The 21,940-nt window shown below is 34.7% G+C and overlaps 1 protein-coding gene across 11 annotated transcripts in view; it reads left to right on the top strand.

The window, feature by feature from the left end:
• The window catches only part of LOC130902785 (mitogen-activated protein kinase-binding protein 1), a 77,152-nt gene that overhangs the window by 34,458 nt on the left and 20,754 nt on the right, over positions 1-21,940 (top strand). For 8 of the 11 annotated variants that reach the window (XM_057815085.1, XM_057815078.1, XM_057815088.1 and 5 more), the window contains 6 exons: positions 15,616-15,704; positions 19,047-19,162; positions 20,586-20,719; positions 20,831-21,043; positions 21,142-21,324; positions 21,385-21,545. In XM_057815085.1, the coding sequence (XP_057671068.1) occupies positions 15,616-15,704; positions 19,047-19,162; positions 20,586-20,719; positions 20,831-21,043; positions 21,142-21,324; positions 21,385-21,545 (896 nt within the window). Of the gene's footprint in view, positions 1-5,137; positions 5,351-15,615; positions 15,705-19,046; positions 19,163-20,585; positions 20,720-20,830; positions 21,044-21,141; positions 21,325-21,384; positions 21,546-21,940 lie in introns of all 11 variants that reach the window. The other 3 variants (XM_057815081.1, XM_057815079.1, XM_057815080.1) reach the window with 1 other exon arrangement.

Below are 21,940 nucleotides of genomic sequence, written 5' to 3'. Positions count from 1 at the left end.
GAACACTTCCCAGAGCGCCTTATCTCAATTAGGGGCGATTTGGAGTGGCCAGCCCGCTCTCCCGATTTGACCCCTTGTGATTATTTCCTATGGGGTTTTTTGAAATCCCGTGTGTATGTGAACCGTCCAAGGACCCTACAAGATTTGAAGACGAACATCCAGGAAGAAATTGCCAACATAACGCCTGCTATGCTGGCAAGAGTCATGACAAACGCCAGAAATCGGTTTACTCAGTGTATGGAGAATGGGGGACGTCACCTAACTGATTTGATCTTCAAAACTCAGTAAAACAAAACTTTATGTATGTGCCTGTATTATAAAAAACGAATAAAAATTTTCTGATTCATACAATAAGTTTTATTAACTTTTGAAAAAAGGAAGTTATGCTGCCGCACCCTGTATAATAATTCGACGAAAAGCGCGCGAGAGTCAGTTAGTTGCTCAGAAGACGTAAGCACCACTGATTGCTCAAGATATTCTGTGATTCCGAAAGACGTTTTATTATTTTTCAAGACTTAAAAGACGTAAAGTCGACTGAAGCCTGAAGGGGTAAGATTACATGTCCGAGTTCTTTCAGATTCCCAGCTCCATCTCAATACATTCCCCACTATCGATTCAATTCAAATCGCGAAATGTTCTAGGCTCGGTGTGCAAAATCTTCAAAAATTCTAGCAACTGCAGAGACAGTTAAAGAAAATACGAGACATTTCATGAAGAACAGAGGAAATGGTTCAAAAATTTCAGCAACTGAATAGACAAATGAAGAAAATAAGAGACATTTCTGAAGAACAGAGGAAATGGTTCAAAAATTCCGGTAACTGCAGAGGCAGTTAAAGAAAATATGAAACATTTCATGAAGAACCCAGGAAATGGTTCAAAAATTTCAGCAACTGAGAAGACAGATGAAGAAAAGACGAAACATTTCATGAAGAACAGAGGAAATGGTTCAAAAATTTCAGCAACTGAGAAGACAGATGAAGAAAATACGAAACATTTCATGAAGAACAGAGAAAATGGTTCAAAAATTCCAACATTTGAAGAGACAAATGAAGAAAATACGAAACATTTCATGAAGAACAGAGGAAATGGTTCAAAAATTTCAGCAACTGAGAAGACAGATGAAGAAAATACGAAACATTTCATGAAGAACAGAGAAAATGGTTCAAAAATTCCAACATTTGAAGAGACAAATGAAGAAAATACGAAACATTTCATGAAGAACAGAGGAAATGGTTCAAAAATTCCGGTAACTGCAGAGACAGTTAAAGAAAATATGAAACATTTCATGAAGAACACAGGAAATGGTTCAAAAATTTCAGCAACTGAGAAGACAGATGAAGAAAATACGAAACATTTCATGAAGAACAGAGAAAATGGTTCAAAAATTCCAACATTTGAAGAGACAAATGAAGAAAATACGAAACATTTCATGAAGAACAGAGGAAATGGTTCAAAAATTCCGGTAACTGCAGAGACAGTTAAAGAAAATATGAAACATTTCATGAAGGACAGAGGAAATGGTTCAAAAATTCCGGTAACTGCAGAGACAGTTAAAGAAAATATGAAACATTTCATGAAGAACAGAGGAAATGGTTCAAAAATTCCGGTAACTGCAGAGACAGTTAAAGAAAATATGAAACATTTCATGAAGAACACAGGAAATGGTTCAAAAATTTCAGCAACTGAGAAGACAGATGAAGAAAATACGAAACATTTCATGAAGAACAGAGGAAATGGTTCAAAAATTCCAACATTTGAAGAGACAAATGAAGAAAATACGAAACATTTCATTAAGAACAGAGGAAATGGTTCAAAAATTTCAGCAACTGAGAAGACAGATGAAGAAAATACGAAACATTTCATGAAGAACACAGGAAATGGTTCAAAAATTTCAGCAACTGAGAAGACAGATGAAGAAAATACGAAACATTTCATGAAGAACAGAGAAAATGGTTCAAAAATTCCAACATTTGAAGAGACAAATGAAGAAAATACGAAACATTTCATGAAGAACAGAGGAAATGGTTCAAAAATTCCGGTAACTGCAGAGACAGTTAAAGAAAATATGAAACATTTCATGAAGAACACAGGAAATGGTTCAAAAATTTCAGCAACTGAGAAGACAGATGAAGAAAATACGAAACATTTCATGAAGAACAGAGAAAATGGTTCAAAAATTCCAACATTTGAAGAGACAAATGAAGAAAATACGAAACATTTCATGAAGAACAGAGGAAATGGTTCAAAAATTCCGGTAACTGCAGAGACAGTTAAAGAAAATATGAAACATTTCATGAAGGACAGAGGAAATGGTTCAAAAATTCCGGTAACTGCAGAGACAATTAAAGAAAATACGAAACATTTCATGAAGAACACAGGAAATGGTTCAAAAATTTCAGCAACTGAGAAGACAGATGAAGAAAATACGAAACATTTCATGAAGAACAGAGAAAATGGTTCAAAAATTCCAACATTTGAAGAGACAAATGAAGAAAATACGAAACATTTCATGAAGAACAGAGGAAATGGTTCAAAAATTCCGGTAACTGCAGAGACAGTTAAAGAAAATATGAAACATTTCATGAAGGACAGAGGAAATGGTTCAAAAATTCCGGTAACTGCAGAGACAATTAAAGAAAATACGAAACATTTCATGAAGAACACAGGAAATGGTTCAAAAATTTCAGCAACTGAGAAGACAGATGAAGAAAATACGAAACATTTCATGAAGAACAGAGAAAATGGTTCAAAAATTCCAACATTTGAAGAGACAAATGAAGAAAATACGAAACATTTCATGAAGAACAGAGGAAATGGTTCAAAAATTCCGGTAACTGCAGAGACAGTTAAAGAAAATATGAAACATTTCATGAAGAACAGAGGAAATGGTTCAAAAATTCCGGTAACTGCAGAGACAGTTAAAGAAAATATGAAACATTTCATGAAGAACACAGGAAATGGTTCAAAAATTTCAGCAACTGAGAAGACAGATGAAGAAAATACGAAACATTTCATGAAGAACAGAGAAAATGGTTCAAAAATTCCAACATTTGAAGAGACAAATGAAGAAAATACGAAACATTTCATGAAGAACAGAGGAAATGGTTCAAAAATTCCGGTAACTGCAGAGACAGTTAAAGAAAATATGAAACATTTCATGAAGGACAGAGGAAATGGTTCAAAAATTCCGGTAACTGCAGAGACAATTAAAGAAAATACGTAACATTTCATGAAGAACAGAGGAAATGGCAGATTTTAGGTACATTCTGCTTGAAAAAGGAAATTCGTTGAAGTAGAATATTCTAAACTTTACCTCATCTATTATTCAGTAATATTCAAAGCGATCATTGATGGTAGCTCATGAAACTGTGATCTTGAAACACGGTAATACAACTGGACATGTTCTTGTCTACGTTGAATGTGTTACCCAAAATTTTGGTTTTTGTCTTTCTTTTTTTGTGTTTTCTGTGTTTAGTATTGAAATCGTCATCAAAACCTTCTCCATCTTGTTACATCTTTTGAACTCCATATACGAGGATGGTCCCAGAAATACCTAGCTTTACCTAGAGACGATGCTAGTTGCTTGAAACGACCACTGTATCAATTTCTAGTATTATGCGAACTTATTGCAACGTTTGGGCAAGGAAATCAAGCAAAAACGGCCGTATTTGGATAAGAAGATAGTGTTGTTTCATCAAGATAATGCACCAGCTCACAAATCCATTATTACAATGGCCAAAATTAATGTATTAAAGTTGGTTTAGTTTAGTTATCTAAGCTTAGCTGGGACATATCTTAGCTCTTGGTCAACAACCCGCTTCAAGCTTCAGTGGAAATGGTTAGAGAAAAAAAAGTAATTGGGAGTTTCCTAACGTCCCTTCACTAATATCTGAGATTTAAACGTCGCAGATACGAATAGAAACAAAAAGATATGTTGACTAATCAAACTAATATTTACATATCGTTTACAATGTCGTCTGAGAACAAACGTAGGTTTTACACCTTCTTAATTGATTACAAAGAAAAAAAAAACTAGATACCGTTCAATACTTTTCACATGTTTTCAATAATATCGTATTTGCATAAAAATAACAAGCACAAGGTTAAAAGATGTATTAGGTTTCATACACGTTTTGGTACAGGATCGTATCTAGAAATAAAACACAATCAAAATAAAAATTTTAAGGTGAATAACGCAATTCCAATAACTGGAATACATTTCATTTTTTTTTCAAATAATTCCGATACGGCACTCAGTGAAGTGTGAAATAGTTTGAAACATAGGCAAAGTGAATTAAGAATGGATTCAGCACTAATGTAAGCTGTAGATGGTGGCAAGAACAAATCTGATAATTGGAGTTTACTGTGTGTGTGAGTCGGTACATTTGAACTACTTTCTGTTTTTCATTCAATCAAATATCTCTCCAATTATTTTCGATCTTCTATTTATTCGTAGGGAACTTTCGATACCGATTAGATTCGAACAATGCTTGGATACAACTTTTTCTGTTTTCTTACAGGGTGGCACCTAATTAAGAATGGGGCCCAGCAGTAATGTGAACTGTAGATGGTGGCAAAAACAAATCTGATAATTGGAGTTTACTGTGTGTCTGTATTCTAAAGAGTCGGTACATTTGAACTACTTTCTGTTTTCCATTCATTCAAATATCTCTCCAATTATTTTCTATCTTCTGTTTATTCATTTTGTACCTAAAACAACCTTGACGAAATCACGACGACATGAATGCAGATTGGTTTAAATCTGTCCTATAATATGTCAGCTATCACTTTATTACCCCGGGGTAAGGTACAAACTTTCGTAAGGGGAGGGTCAGGGCTGCTGTTGTTATTATGGTTCTTTTCACGGGACATCTGGGCTTCATCTCTGTTTCTAGATTTTTAGATTTTTTTGGAATATGAACTGAGTTGAACTTACGCGAGGACAAGGTCGATAAGATATTTCACTATTCCATGCAAGTGACAAGTCATACCCTTCTATTTCACGTTATCCATCTGTTTTGAGTAATAAAAAGAGAATGATTAAATGAAATTGAAGCAATTTCATGAAATTAGATGTAGTAATTGCTGATTTGCTTTTAGTCCACTCTGTTTTCATGTATTTTTAATTTTGTTATAGGTATTTGGTAATCTGCTCCTTCAGGAAAACGATACATTTCATATTTCAAAAAAATATAGATACGCTTATTGAATTACTAGAGATAGAAAATATAGTGAAAGGTGTTTAAGTCTTGTTTCATTCGTAAAGATATGCGACGCGGCTTTCGTTGGTAATATGATGCCGAGAAATTCATCTCCGATTATAGAAAAAGAAGTGCTCTGCACGTATCAGGTAAAAACAAAAAACGAAAATACTAAAAAATGATTAATACAATCATCTTTTACTAAAAACAATTACATTCTAACAAATTTATATTTCCATCCGTTTTTGACGTGGTACGGGAATTATCTTTAACTTCTTCTCGGTCAAATTGACAAAATTATTCAAAAACACGTGAACGGGACAAATCTTCATTGTTTTACACTTGTTGCAATAAATTATAAGTTTCAATTGCAGTTTTTACAAGTTTCATGTGAAATTTCACGACAATCCGTTGTGTCTCGTTACTTAATAGTCGCACCTCGTATATTTTTCTTATATTTTATCAACTGTCTAATTGAATTTCAGTTTATCAAACTTTAGTTAATTATTACGCGCAAAACAAAATTTTTTACAAATAAAAATACTATAAATTAGAGGGAATAATTTTGAAATATCATCAACAGAAATTCAAATTTTTCATAGGCTACCATTCTTTAAAGAAAAGTCAATCGTATTACCTTTGTCGAATTATATGATAATCCTGTGAACATAGACATTTTAAATGAGAAAATATTCCGACAGAGCAAAGTTTTCTCAAAAACTTTGGGTACTCTAGCAGAACTGAAGATCCAAACAAAGGTCCGTTGCATAGGCTACTAATCTTTAAAAAAAACGTCAATCGTATCACCTTTGTCGAAATCTATCAATAATTCTGTCAAAATGAACAATTTAAGTGAGAAAATATTCCGACAGAGCAAAGTTTTCTCAAAAACCTTTGGTATTCTAGCAGAACTGAAGATCCAAAAAAAAGTCCGTTGCATAGGCTACTAATCTTTAAAAAAAAACGTCAATCGTATTACCTTTGTCGAAATCTATCGATAATTCTATCAAATGGACATTTCGAGTGAGAAAATATTCCGACAGAGCAAAGTTTTCTCAAAAACTTTGGGTACTCTAGCAGAACTGAAGATCCAAACAAAGGTCCGTTGCATAGGCTACTAATCTTTAAAAAAAACGTCAATCGTATCACCTTTGTCGAAATCTATCGATAATTCTGTCAAAATGAACAATTTAAGTGAGAAAATATTCCGACAGAGCAAAGTTTTCTCAAAAACCTTTGGTATTCTAGCAGAACTGAAGATCCAAACAAAAGTCCGTTGCATAGGCTACTAATCTTTAAAAAAAAACGTCAATCGTATTACCTTTGTCGAAATCTATCGATAATTCTGTCAAAATGAACATTTTAAGTGAGAAAATATTCTGACAGAGCAAAGTTTTCTCAAAAACCTTTGGTATTCTAGCAGAACTGAAGATCCAAACAAAAGTCCGTTGCATAGGCTACTAATCTTTAAAAAAAAACGTCAATCGTATTACCTTTGTCGAAATCTATCGATAATTCTGTCAAAATGAACATTTTAAGTGAGAAAATATTCTGACAGAGCAAAGTTTTCTCAAAAACCTTTGGTATTCTAGCAGAACTGAAGATCCAAACAAAAGTCCGTTGCATAGGCTACTAATCTTTAAAAAAAACGTCAATCGTATTACCTTTGTCGAAATCTATCGATAATTCTGTCAAAATGAACATTTTAAGTGAGAAAATATTCCGACAGAGCAAAGTTTTCTCAAAAACCTTTGGTATTCTAGCAGAACTGAAGATCCAAACAAAAGTCCGTTGCATAGGCTACTAATCTTTAAAAAAAAAACGTCAATCGTATTACCTTTGTCGAAATCTATCGATAATTCTATCAAATGGACATTTCAAGTGAGAAAATATTCCGACAGAGCAAAGTTTTCTCAAAAACTTTGGGTACTCTAGCAGAACTGAAGATCCAAACAAAGGTCCGTTGCATAGGCTACTAATCTTTAAAAAAAACGTCAATCGTATCACCTTTGTCGAAATCTATCGATAATTCTGTCAAAATGAACAATTTAAGTGAGAAAATATTCCGACAGAGCAAAGTTTTCTCAAAAACCTTTGGTACTCTAGCAGAAAATTAATTTCAATCAATAAAAAATCAATTAAATAACCTGACTAGCGTTGCTACAGAAAAAGTACGCATGCGCCAAAGGTTATCGACTGTCAGTTATTTAAAATTGTCTGTAGACAAACAATGACAGTTGCGGTACTTATTTTATTTTGACGAAAAACCGATAAAGAAACATAAACATATCAAAAGAAATAATAAATTAAAGAAATTTACATCTTTATGTTGAGGTCGGAAACTTGTCAGACAACCCTCGTAAAGCGTCACCTATGTAGTATAGGTTTAATCTAAAGTAAAATGATTTATTATACGCCCATAAATAAACAACAAATACCAGTTTATGGCGGGCAGTTATTTATAATCTTTTCTAATAACAGACAAATACAGATGATAGATAAAATACGAGGCCTGGCTATTAAATAACGAGACCGGTTACGACTTTCCATACGTTTTTTCCATTGATCGAAGCAGTGCTGGAAGTCTTTTTTGGTGAGTGCCTTTTCTAACCTCTCAAGGAAATCTGAGCAGATCCGTTGCCGCAAGAGCTTTTGGTCAGGAGTCAGTTTTTTTGGTACCAACTTCGTCATGTGTAATTCCTCGTGTAAAATTTTTCTAACCGTTTCTTTATCGGCTTTTACAGCTTCGGCAATCATCCGGATGCTCATTCGACGGTCTGCACGCCCAATTTGGTTGATTTTGGTCAATGTTTCCGGAGTTAAAACAGTCACAGGGTGGCCTGGGCGCTGGTCATCTTCAGTGCTCTCTCGGCCCTCACAAATCGCTTACACCAATCGAAAACACGCGCACCAGATAGAAAATTGTCCCCATAGTCCTCTTGCAACAATTTACAGCACTCAATCGGAGTTTTTTTCAATTTAATAAGACATTTGAGATTGATGCGTTCGTTTGAAACGTGTTTTAGGACGTGCCCGTCTAGGGCGCCCTCTAGACGCTCAGTCTCGTTATTCAATAACCGGACCTCGTCATTTCAACTATATTTTTAACACGCTGACGAAGTCCTTATTATTTATGGCGAAAGAACACACTGTAATTCAATTATACAATTCAATTTTGATATAATCGCCTCCGTAACTTTTTTTATTTGTTATTGTATAAATATTATTGCTAAATTGATATTAACGAGACTTTAAACCATTGCGTAAAACAATAAATTTTTATAAACACAAAATGCAAAATAATAGTCAACTAGTCTATTAATAGTTCTTATGGTAGGTATATAGGCATCTCACAGGTGTTACCAAATGATCCTTTTTTACTGGGAGACGTTTATTACAATAAATATTCAATACACAGGGCCGGGCTTTCCCAAATAAATCGACTAAATTTTTTAAAAATAAGTCGTAGTAATGGGCAACTAAGAACAGTCGTCGACGATTATATTTCAGCTTCAGAGAAAAAAATTGAAACAAAAGTGGTACTGAAAAACACGTGGAAATTATTTTCGAAATATTTGAAAATTAAAATTTAAAAAAAGCAAAATATTTAAAAATTCAGTCTACACCTTCAACTAAGAGTTAGGAGAGAGTAGGAACCTTGTTATAATAAATTGTCTGTAAGTCCGGTTCTGCTTAGCCGATTTTCATAAACTTGATATTATTTGAAAGAAAAATTTACTCTGAAAATATTTAATTAAATCGAATATCAACGTATAGCGTGAAAATATCATCTCTGTCACGGCTGAACGTCGATTAAAGAGATACAGCGTTCCTAACCTCGAAATTCCCCCATGAAAAACATTATTTTGGTAATTATACGACACCCTGTATAAATAAATTCACAAGAACAAATTGCTCGACATAATGTTATTCATAAAAATACCTATTAAAATAAATAGAAACAGTTACGGGGATACCAAATGTTGTCTGGATAATTGTAGGTATTAATAATTATAGAATCGAACTTTCTCCACACTCACTGATCTTTTAACAAATTGTAGATAGGCATCTAAATTGCATTCCGTTCCGTCTATTTTGTTACTTTTTTTTTCATTTAAAACAAATTAATGTAACTATTGTTATGTTTTAATTTATTCAAATCACAAAACTTTGGAGTGAATTTATATTTATCTTACGTGATTTATCAACACACTTCACCATTCACTAACACTAACACACTAAACTATTCGCTAACACTCACACACTAAACTGTTCGCTAACACTTACATTCTCAACTATTCGCTAACACTTACACATCAAATTATTGACTAACACTTACACACTAAACTGTTACTAACACTTACACACTAAACTATTGGCTAACACTTACACATTCAACGAATAAACGACGCATTCACCAAACTTTAGCTTCGATTGCGTATTGGGACGCGGTCTACATCATTGGACGAGTTCGTTTCATTATTTGTTGGATTATTGAATCTTTTCGATCAAAATTGTTCGACTTATGATATATATTAACATTTTCAGAAATACTACAGGATAAATCGAGATAACAGAGCCGTGATTTTATTGTACACATCCGTGACAGCTCAAAATAATTTTTTTGGAGCAATTTATTTTAAAATGACGACTGTGTAGCTTTTTTACGATAAAGACTTGTTTTTATCAAGGTCTACGGCTGGTCTAACAGCTCTTGTAATGTTTATAAACATAATAAGCCGATGAATTTTTTCGATTTGGCCGATTGTCAGAATTTTTTCGTATTTCCTGACTTGAAGAGCAACACCGCTCATGTAAGTGGTTATCTGTCATTCTATTGTCAAAATTTGACTCGAAATTTAACTAAAATGGGGTTAAAAAATGGTTTTACTATGGTTTCTTCGTGACCAATCGCCCAGGTTGAGGTTTTTACCCCCTAAACAATAGAAAAATTTCACGATCTGCTATTTGGCTACCGTAGATTGAAAGCATTTGAAATCATTTAACCAATACTGAAGTTCTTTTGCACCAGGAGAAGGCATGAGTGCACACGTGTGCCTTTCCATTATAAAAATCCATGAATTAGGTTATCAATTACACCCTGATAAACCTATATGAGTCGGTATGCTCATATTAGCTCGAAAAGAAGCCTATTTTGAGGGTGGCACTAAATATTTGGATGAGCATACGTAAAAATGTTATTTTCTAGCCAGTTCGCTTCAAATGTGGTTTCTTAAAAAAAAACTTGACAACTATTTTTGTGTTCGAAAAAGATATAAAATTGTAGAAACGTTTAACTCATTAGGAATTAATTGACAACTAGAAATTGAGTACATTTAATATAAATGATCATTTCTTTGATAAAATACAAACTTTCCTTTCTTCATTAATGATCAAAATCATTCAACTGAAATAGTTCTGTCCGTTGAATATTTAGAATGTCCGATATAATTTCAGATAAATTTGATTACTATACATAAAAGAATTGATTATTCTTACAAGTAAATTACCAATTCTAAAACGAATAATAGTTGTTGAATATAACTAAACAAAGTTCGATAACTTAACCTTACAATATAAGATGAAATTACGACGCGCGAGCTGAATCTCTGGAAACGGCGTTGTTTCACTGAGATCTCGCCATTCGAGATCCGTTCGCTTCGCTGCCTCGAGACAGAATGAATTTCTCCTCGATTCCAAAAGTAGTGATGTCACAAATACTGAGGAATTCACACAAATAGACATTTCTGAATATTCCACAATCTTAATATTAACAGGAGAGACATAAGAGTTCCTTTTTTGATAGGAGGCTCTGCATGTTTGGTTTTCTGTCTCTGGGTATTCTGAGTAGCTTTGTGGTTGTCGTTACCGGTGTCAATTCCTTATGGAGGAGCAAGTTTCAGTGGTAATATAGTATACATACAGTATTCGAAGAAACAACGATGATGCTTGTACTAGACTTACACAACGACATATGTTGGACAAGCTAGGAGGTCTCTTAATGTCAAGATTGAGGAGCATCAGGCTCTTTTGAAATTTTTAAAGAGATTGAAAATATATGGAGATTGTTGGAATAACTTGAAAACCAATTTTGGTCTTATTGCTTCTCATCGGCGTATATTTTCTTTCAGAAATACGTTTACTCGTTAACCAGTTTGGGGGTTATTGTATCTCATCCCGTATATGTGTTTTCTTTGACTAAAAGTTGAAGAAGTTAGTTTCGAATGGTTTTAATTACTGGTATTAGACAGTGTCACTAAAAATGACAATAGTATTGATAATTCTTTACAGTATACGAGGGTTGCTACATAAGTTTTTTAATAGACAAATAATAACAAATATTTACCAAGGGCCGTTTTTTTTCACCTCCGATAGGCTATAAATAAAAGACAAGTTCATATAAAACGATAATTTTATCAACAAAAAAATAGTACGCTTACATATGTCATATCTGTGGACAAGCTTTTCTTTTCTCTTTCTCTTTTCTCCTTCAAAGAAAGCAGACCTTGAAACTTCTGGAAATTTCGTAGACAAAGCAGTAATGGTGAATTTGCGGTTCGCTTTAACCATTCTGTGAACTGTTTGAACCAGATCATCTGAACCGAAAGATTTGCGTCCTTGACCCCCTTAATCATTCACTTCATTACGGCCATCTTCAAACCTATGGGCACCATTCACATACCACACCATCACTCATGAAGTTTTCCCCATATACCCGACTCATTCTCCGATGGCCTTCAGCCTGTAGAAAACGAAATACACTTCGCAATTCACGCTTGATGGAATCATCAGTAATGGCGGGTATGTTTACGTGGCTGTAGCACAACGCCGACTGACGCCTGAATGTCAACAATGGCGGAGTGTGTAGTGCGAGAGCTTCGCTTTCTTCTGCCCAAATAAGAAAACACAACAACTTTGGAAAAATATAGACCTCTCTGTGTACCAATAAACACAACCATTTTTGAACGATTGTCAAATTATGCGGTATCCAAACAAATTTTTTTGCCAGCTAAACGTTCATGTAATATTGAATGTATGCGAGTGGAACTAATGCCCAAGTATGCCTCCAACTCACGGTATGTCACCATTTTCCAATATCAGTTTACACACAGCATCGATATTTTCTGGCACTGCTGATTTTGGACGATTTTCACGAAGTTCATTCTGTAGCGAAGTGCAACTGCAAGATTGAATTTGGAAAACCAGCGAAACACGGCGGCTCGAGATGGTGCTCCATCACCAAAAATAGAAACGAGTTGATCGGAACGCTTCTATTCGAAAGTCATAGAAAATCATCGGACGAAAATGTTTTTAAATATGACAACACGTTCTGGGTACGTTCACCATTAAAAATCAAACTTTATGATGTAAATGTCTTATTTGACATATTGACATCAGTGTTGTCATATCTCAAAACTTAGAAGCAACCCTCGTAAAAGATTAAATCGAGACGAAGTGTTTATTAGATAGGAATTGAGTATGGAATTTAAGTACATACAAGTATGTCACCTTTGATATATATGCCGGTATTGGTATAGTGGTAGTAGTTAATTTTCTGTCAATTATTAAAATATTATTAATAACTCATATTGCTAAGCCGTGGCGCTTGTTTTATCTACCGATGACGTCGCTGACTAATCTCAATTTTACTTTGTTATATTATAATTATGATCAAGGAAAGAACAAACTTGGAATAAACACGCAAATAAATCTAAATAAAGGTTGTATTCCGAATAAAGCGCATAGTTTTTCTATCATAAATTACAAAAAAAAAATGTCGCATTTACACTCGACGTTGCCTTATACATTCGTGTTATTTATTTACTAAAACAAGATGTGTTGATGCCCATGAGAAAATTTATTATGATACCAGAAATCGACTTTAAACGACAACGGAAATCAATGTTTTAAAAAAATAAAAAAACAATTGATGTTATGCTGCTTCCTGAAACAGAAATTACCCCTATAAACTTAAGATTGTATGAAAAGTGTCCATCTATCAACAAAAATAAATTATAAAAGTGACCTGCAAAGATTTGTTGTGCTGACTGAAGCTGAATCAATCAAGTAGTCATTGGATATGACCCCGAGATCCGCGAATGGACGGGAACTAAAAAAAAGCGAAGATGTCCATCGATGGTTATGTTTATTCGTTATCCACAACATCGGGAATATGCACATGCAGACCAAACAGTGACAGGATAGTTTGATGGCACTCGTTCCAGTTCCCTATCTATCCCTATATTGCATCATGCGACTTTACGTTACCTTTTGCATCATTAGATCATCATACATATCACTATTACTAAAAATGAGGAGGCTTTGCTGGTACTAATTGCTTAGGTAATTTATTTGTCACTAGAATCGGTCTATCCCAAAGAGGCTCTTTGATTAGGTCCAATCCTTAGATTTTTCCCAGTATATGGAGTTTTTTTTTGGCGTGGTTACAATCATCTTCATTTCTCTTTCCCACAGTTTAATGCGCTAGTAAGACCACCAGCTCGTTCTCCAAAAAAAGCTTACCTTCCTAAGGGTAGGACATTGCACCTCTCTATCACTTTTTGAAGGTAAGCTGATCTAATTTTGGTTCCATTTCTTCCTACCGGTAATATCCCAACTGGCCAGATCGTTTTCACGATTTAATGAATACAATTATTTCATTATTGAAGCTTTTTTTTTCGATTTTTCAAATCCTAAACGAACAAAAATGAAAACATCACTCACATAGCGATCTGATCGAGCTTCCGTCTCGCTCTGACGTTGCAAACTCTCGCGAGGCGTGCTTTTTAGCGGCTCTCAACTCGAGTCTTGGCGAGGGGACGCTAGCGATCCACACTCTCGATTTATACTATAATTAAATAACTCAATTCACCAACTTGCTTTTTTAAAAACAATTTATTTAGCAAACTCAGGATTTAATAATTTGTAGTTACAATTAGTTGCACCAATCTGACTTACGTACTAGACGAATATCAAATTGAATGAACGAAGCTTCTTTATATATTAGTTCTAATCTTATACAATAATAATTATGAAATTAGATAAATATATTTATAGTATGGTTAATAATAATTAAATAATAAATTATTGAAGAAGATACCTTAATGGGGTTGAAGTTGAATCTATTAAACTGACAGAAATACTAAACAGAGATAATTTATAGTAACGATAGCTTAATAAGGTTAGAGTTCTTAATAATAAATAAGTAATTGATGATGATGCGCCGCTGTGAATAGGTCTTTTGACTCGCGCCCGAAAAACCGATACAGAGGCGAGATGAGGGACAGTCCCCACTCGCGCACTCACGTATGTGACGCAGTTCGAGTATAAAACTGAGTACAATAGATACTTTCTTTGCTATTGCCATTTCCTGTCTCACGTTTACCCGGAAAATGAATAATAATAGAAAGTATACGTTGGGTCGTTAATTAGTTCATTTCAGTATCCATTTAATATGTGTAATGTATGAATCCGAAGAAGCGTGTACCGATCTATGAAATTTCAACAAATTATAACAATTTGAAATAATAAATAAGCGTTAAATTCCGTATTATATAACCGTTTAAGATCGTATTCTATTCGGGATATTTTGTAATTGATATTATGTATAAATGAATATGATATCATATTTTTTTTATTTGCATTACGTGTAGGTTACGGAATACATTTATTAAGAGTATAGATAATGCCCGTGGGACGTAATGGTGCGATTTATTCGATCACCAGTGTCGTACAAACTCTAATGATGATAAAAAATCTACGATCGATTAGAAACTATCGTTGACTGATGTTTACCGAAATTATGTTGTCTCTTTTCATGTGAGGAGAAAAGAAAAGGTCACGTGAAGTCAAGTCAGGCGAGAAAAGTGCACGGGGCAGCGTACTCATGCCATTTTTAGTCGAAATGGAGATTACTGTTTGTGCAGGTGCGTTGTCTTAATGGGAGAACCGCACAACAGATCTTTTTTGACGAACACTGTAGCACAAGCTTCTCAACACTTCCAAATTAAGAGATTGATTGAGGCTTTGACCTTGGATGCATGAATTACGCCCTTGGCATCAAAAAATCTAATCAGCTAATCTAATGTTTGACTTTACGGCATTTTTTGACGATGGCGTCTTCCGTTGTTGTTATAACCATGGAACCAAGACTCGCTACCTTTGGCAGAATTTCTTTATTACATCATTGTCTTTGATAGAAATTTTGTCAGTTCTAAAATGTTCTTTCAACTTACAACATTTTCTTTCTGATTGTCAATCAGAACAATCTTATAAACCTTGCAGTTGATAGTTGATCAGTTGTCACTCGACCGTCTGTAGACACAAGAATTTTCGTCTGTTATCCAACTCCTTGCGTACTACCAAAAGCATTTCATAATACAACTTTTTTTCCTCACGAATCTTTTTGTTTCAGATAAAATTAGAAAAGGTATTAGGAGTGACTGTTTCCAGTAATGCAGCCTTAACATGTGATAATAATGGGTTGATAGCATATCCAGCCGGGTAAGTATAATAAAACTTTTCCACCAAGTTAGTAACCCCCACATCGAGTGCAATCCTGCCGATTCCGAAAAGCAAATAACGATGCATTCCATCTTATTCTTCCTTAGGTAAATCCATTGCGTCTTGAAGTACCAAGAGGCGTTCATTGTTTATTTTTGGCTGATGTTCTACAGAGCTTGAAGCTTCTTATAATTTTTCATACTTTAGATACAATAAGGGTACGTTTGAAGAGGTGGTTCCAGCTTAAACAGTCTTCCAATGAAAACTACCGTGTTTCCTTCTGCTTTCTTTCACTTTTCTACTCGATAGTCGTGATTATTTTTGAAGAATCTTCTCCACGTTGATGCTGATTCTCCATCAGTTATCGATTCGAAAATTTTTGCGATACTCCTGTCAGGAATATCATCTCCTGCTATTTTCTTTTGGTAGATCCACTGCGTCTTGAAGTACCAAGAGGCGTTCATTGTTTACTTTTGGCTGATGTTCTAAAGAGAAGTAATTTATTGAAAGCTTCAACGAATATGATCTATTACCTTTTTTCGGGTGGACTCTGGGTGAAAAAGATTTTGGACTGAAGGCTTGGTCAAGACGCTCGGCGAATTAGGGGAAGCCCACCAACGAGATGGTGCAACGATATTAAGAGAATGCAATAGAGAAAAAAATACCATGGACGGATCGGGTAACCAACGACGAGGTGCTAAGACGAATGAACAGAGAACGAGAACTATTAACCATTGTAAAGAGAAGGAAAACTTTCCTACTTTGGCCACATTTTTAGAAATCAAAAATATGCCTTGTTACAGCTGATCATGGAAAGGAAGATAAAAGGCAGGCGCGGCCTGGGTAGAAAAAGATTTTCATGGTTGAAAAACCTTTGAGATTGGTTCCATGTACGTGATGCCATAAATCTAATACGCATGACTGAAGATCGTCAGGAATTCCAAAGGATGATTGCCAACCTTCATTAGAATGAAGCAGGCACTGGAAGAAGAAGAATAGAGAAGGATTCTTTTATGAGAGAATTAGTCCAGCAGTGGATTCAGATGAGCCGAATCAAGTTAATCAAAGGCCACGACATAGATTTAGAACTCACAAAAAAAAATCATGTAGAAATCTAATTCAATATTTTTTTTAAATATTATTTTATTAAATATTAAAGTATTTTCTAAATAATCCTTACATTTATATCCTTTCAAAAAATCGTACTTATCTATGAAGTATGTTGCAGATCCTTTGCAACGAAATTATCGACGTGCCCCAATTTTTTTACTCTCAATTCAACCCCTTATCCGCTTTCGGTGCATCAATCAAATATGAATTTAATTACAAGGATGATTACGTGACGAATACTCTATACCCTCTATTATTTTCTATTTTCTTTTCGGTTCTGTCCCTTTCAGTTTTCTTTTTTGATTTGTAGTATACGAGGTGCAGTTATTAAATAAGAGAGCGACCATAAACCACGTGGTCATATTATAGTCCTTTCGAGACCCGTCCCTCCCCGCATGTAGTCTATTCATGTCCCTCCCCGCATGTATTCTATTCATGTCCCTCCACCCCTGACCGATTTTACGTGGTTTTGTTTCACAATATTGTACATTTTCATGTGCCAAATAAAATCATTTTCTTTAACGAAATTTCATCTGATAGAGCTACTAGTTTTTTTTTTCACCTCCTCCTCCCTGTCTCGTGGCTCAGCTTAGTATTTGAACTTACGGACGTTACTTAACGAAAGAAAATACGCATGCGCTAAACGACTATCAGCTGTTTAGTCTTAAGCCTACTTTTTGGAATGCGATGTCTACCGTGTCTGTAAACAAACCGGTGTAGCCGTTTCCTTTGTTTGTATATATAAGGGGTTGTTAACTAGTTTTTGAATGGTTTAAGTGTGTTTAAGATGGCCGAGAAGATATTGAAGATTATTCACGTTCGGGTCGAATCAAATCTGATTTAAAAGAATGTACGTCCTGGAGGAACCTACAGAAAAAGATTTACTGCACTGTTTCGAACAATTCGCTTGGATGGATGTATATAGTATCAAAATAAAATGTTTTTTTTTTTATCACCGGTTACGTTATTTAATAACCGCACCTCGTATTTTTATTGTACAATTTGAAAAATTTATTGTAATGTCGAATGTGTTGAATTGAAGGTTTTACTAGTAATGATGCTTCCAAATTAACCATCAACTTTCCAATTTCCATTTACCTGTAGGAAATGTACCGTAATTGATGAATATGAGTCGTAGTCTACGAATTTCCTGTCCCATTCCTTGCTTCGTTTAATCCCGAACCGAATTCGCAGAACTAGGTCACATTTTATAACGCCCGGAGGCCGTAAAACGATTACGCGATAAATTTTGTTCAACAAGTGATGAAAATTTCCGAAAAATTCGATTTTTTTGACTTAAATCTTCGGATTAAATATAAAAATAAAAAACTTACTATGACTAAGAGTTTTCGGATTCGTTTTGACATTTGACTTGTCAATTTTTCAATTTTTTGGACAGCTGTTATGTTGTGTTATTTTTTTATTTACGAAACTTTAATTCGAAAAATGAAAAAAGCAGTGTTGTCTCAAGATTTAGTGGAAACCAATTTAATTATCATTTTCGAATGAATCCGGAAACATTTTAAAACCTGGTATTTAAATATCCGTAATGTTCGTTGCGGCGTTGGATATTCCCTATATCACTAATTACTGTTGTGACAGCTGATTTCAATTATTTTCGGTTAAGTTATTTTCGTAGAACGTATAATCACACGACACAAATCGCACTCTGCTCGTTCTGTTCCGCGAATAGCTAATCTATGTCAAAATGGCGCCCGTAGGGTAAACAATCGATTTTCAATTTCAAATTTCTTAGACCTTTTGATATGTTTATGTTTCTAAATCTTCTTAATTTTAGGTCTCATCTGTTTCAAAATTGTCAATGTCAATATTATATTTTGATATAAAGACTTAAAGATGAGTCGAAACGTAAATTTAATCTATCTTTCAAAAATTATTAAAAAAAAATAATTTTCAAACAGAAGAGACCTAAAATCAAGAAGATTTTGAAACATGAACAATCGATTTTATTGTTAAATGGACTCTGTAGATCATTTTTATATATGTTTCAGTGAAACTAATGCAGTTGAAACTGAGTATTTTTGCAGTTTATTTAGTCAGTCTGCAAGTCAGCTTACTGTAAAAGCATTTATCCCACAGCGGTCATATTTAATTGGGCATCAGCTGTTTTGACAATTCTTTCACTAAAGAAAAACATTAAAAATTGCAGCTAACTTCTTTCTAATTTCGAAAAAAGAAGAAGAATAATCTATTTTCTTATTATTATTTCAGGTGCACAGTAGTTCTTTTCAATACCCGGACAGAACAACAAAGTCATATAATAAATACATGTCGAAAAACTATTACTTCACTATCGTTTTCAGCATGTGGTCGATATATTGTTACAGGTAAAATTATTTTTTCCACTTGTTTCGCCCCATTACAATTGTCCCTAAATGTACACTACCGGCCAAAAGTTTTTTTCCCACCCCATAATCCATTTATCAAATAATACACTTCAACAAATTCTTCTTTCATATTGTGAAGCAAAGGTCAATCATCTAGACAAGGTTTGGTCTCATTTGGTGAACAAACAAGCAGAAACTGAACAGGATTCAAAGGCTGATCTATCACTACCCCTCTACAGTCTTAAAGGCGCTACTAAACCTGCCTCCCCTTCAACTTACAGTGAAAAAGAGGCATTTAGCGGCACCTACAGGCTAATACAGACAGAAAAACTAAAGCCAGGAAATCTGATAGGTTACCTGAAAATTCTACAATTGGTAAAGCTAGAAAGTGACAAACCAATGAACCAAATAACCTCCAACCATGGATCAATAAAGATCTCTCTGATATAAAAATGGTTTGAGAAGCTAGCGCAAGGAGTTGGATTGGGCTAAAATGCAAACTTTCCGTTCCAGTAGGAAAATCATTCACAATTTTCAGGTAGAATTGCTAGCAATTAACAAATGTTTGTCAGGAGTGTTTGGATAGAAATTTATCTAGAAAGCACATTTACATCCTCTCAGATAACCAACATTGAAGACAACCTTGCAAAAAAACGGTCAACGACACCTTACTTAGGTCCAGAGTCCTATTATGGCTTCGTGAGATGCCACATCAATAACAAACAATTGGAAAAACACTCTTCGCTAAAGATAATCCAAAAGATTCATTACCATGTTAGTTAAGAAGTCTGAGAAATCGTGGAAAGAGCAGAGCATCCATGTCCTGCCCATTAAAAGGCTGAAGTATTTCGAAAGAATGCTGTAGCACTAACACCTTAGGAAGGAGTCTACGTATCTTGGAAGTAGAACAATGAGATGTAGACTCTTGTCCAAAATATCTTCTAGGTTTAGCTACGGAGTGACTGAAAAACCAAAAAGACTTGCCAAACTATCTACAATATCTAATGTGTACCGCAGTTTTGGTTAACAAAAATTTTATGAATTCGTATCAGTTAAAAAGTCTGAGGAACTTCTCGTGATTAGCAGAAACGACATTAAACTGATAGTCGGTCTTCTGACAGGTCACTGCCTTGCCAATTACCATCTTAAGATGATAGGTAAGGTAGAGGACGACAACCACAGATTCAGCGAGCTATCCTTGAAAAAAGTGGAGCATTTACTCTGCGAATGACCTGCTCATTTCATTAAAAGGTTTAAGTACTTTGAAGAAGTATTATGGCGCCAACACCATGGGAAGTGGGACATAGGAACCCCCGAAAAATAGCTTCCTTTGGAAGGAGTCTACGTATTTTGGAATGAGAACAATGAGATGTAGAGTCTTGTACAAAATATCTTCTAGGTAATGACTCGGTACTTTTTTTAGGGGAATGTGGACACCAACCGGCCGTAAGGGTATGGGATCTTCAATCAGATCCACAATCGGGTCAACCAGGTCTAGCTCCTCAGCCCCAACAAGTAGCCGAATCTGTTGTCCACAAATTTGGTATCAACTGTGTGGTAAGTAGTTCAAACAAAACCTTTTTGGATTTTTCTCTGCAGTAATAATTCCAAATTTAACAGTGCTGTACAGTTTGAATGACTTTTTTTGCATATTTCTTTTCTTTGCAGGCATTTTCACCTACAGGTAAATACGTTGTTAGTATAGGTACCCAACATGACATGATAGTAAACGTATGGGATTGGAAAAACAATATAAAAGTGGCTAGTAATAAAGTGAGCACGAAAGTGAAAGCCATCGCATTCGCTGAAAACGGTAGTTATTTTGTTACTGTCGGTAATAGGCACGTGAAATTTTGGTATCTGGAATACGGAAACGCCAAGGTAAGTCCAGTTTATATCATTCCTTTTCCATCTAGTTGTTTGTCCTCCCTTATCGCCACCAACATTCTTCTTGTTTCCATATCGTTGAAAATTTCTAGTACAAGGACACGGTTCCGTTGATGGGTAGATCGGCCATATTGGGTGACCAGAGGAATAATTATTTTTGTGACGTTGCTTGTGGTAGAGGCGACAGCGCGGATAGTACTTACGTTATCACTAGATCGGGACTTCTTTGCGAATTCAACAACAGAAGACTTTTAGATAAATGGGTAGAATTAAGGGTAAGGAAAAATCCGGTCAATTTTCTGCAAAAAAAAAACAATCGATACTTCATGTTTTAGACTGCGAGTGCCAATTGTATAACTCTAGGCGAAAAATATATTTTCGTGGGCTGTGCAGAAGGTATAATTAGGTGTTTCGATCCGGCTACTCTTAGATTCGTTACGACGCTTCCTAGGAATCACTATCTAGGTGTTGACGTTAGTCTAGGGACTAGTATACAGTAAGTACATGTTATAATCGATTTTTCATTTTTTTATATTTTTATTTTTCCCAAATAATGTTACCCCATTCAAAATAGTCCCGTCCGGAAACTGTATACCTCTTACTAGCACTACTGGAAGTCTTAAACTGATATTCTTCTCAAATAGTTGGTAACAGTGTCTAGAATATTTCAAAATTACATCATTTCGAAGGATATTTCAATTTTTGGATAAGGATATGTCATAAGGACTCTTATCGGTTGAATATAGGGCTTAGGGAATGAAAGAAATACGTTTCAATGTCAAATACTGGAATATTGAAGCATCGGTTTATTTATGACGTTTACTTTCACATTATCCTTTCAAGGACACTTTCATAAAACACTTGATTGTCAGATTGTACTGGTCAAAATAA

This window comes from Diorhabda carinulata, chromosome X (assembly GCF_026250575.1).
Source record: "Diorhabda carinulata isolate Delta chromosome X, icDioCari1.1, whole genome shotgun sequence".
Classification (NCBI taxonomy): Eukaryota; Metazoa; Arthropoda; class Insecta; order Coleoptera; family Chrysomelidae; genus Diorhabda; species Diorhabda carinulata.
Note: the sequence above shows the minus strand (reverse complement) of the source record. Positions and strands in the feature narration are given on the sequence as shown.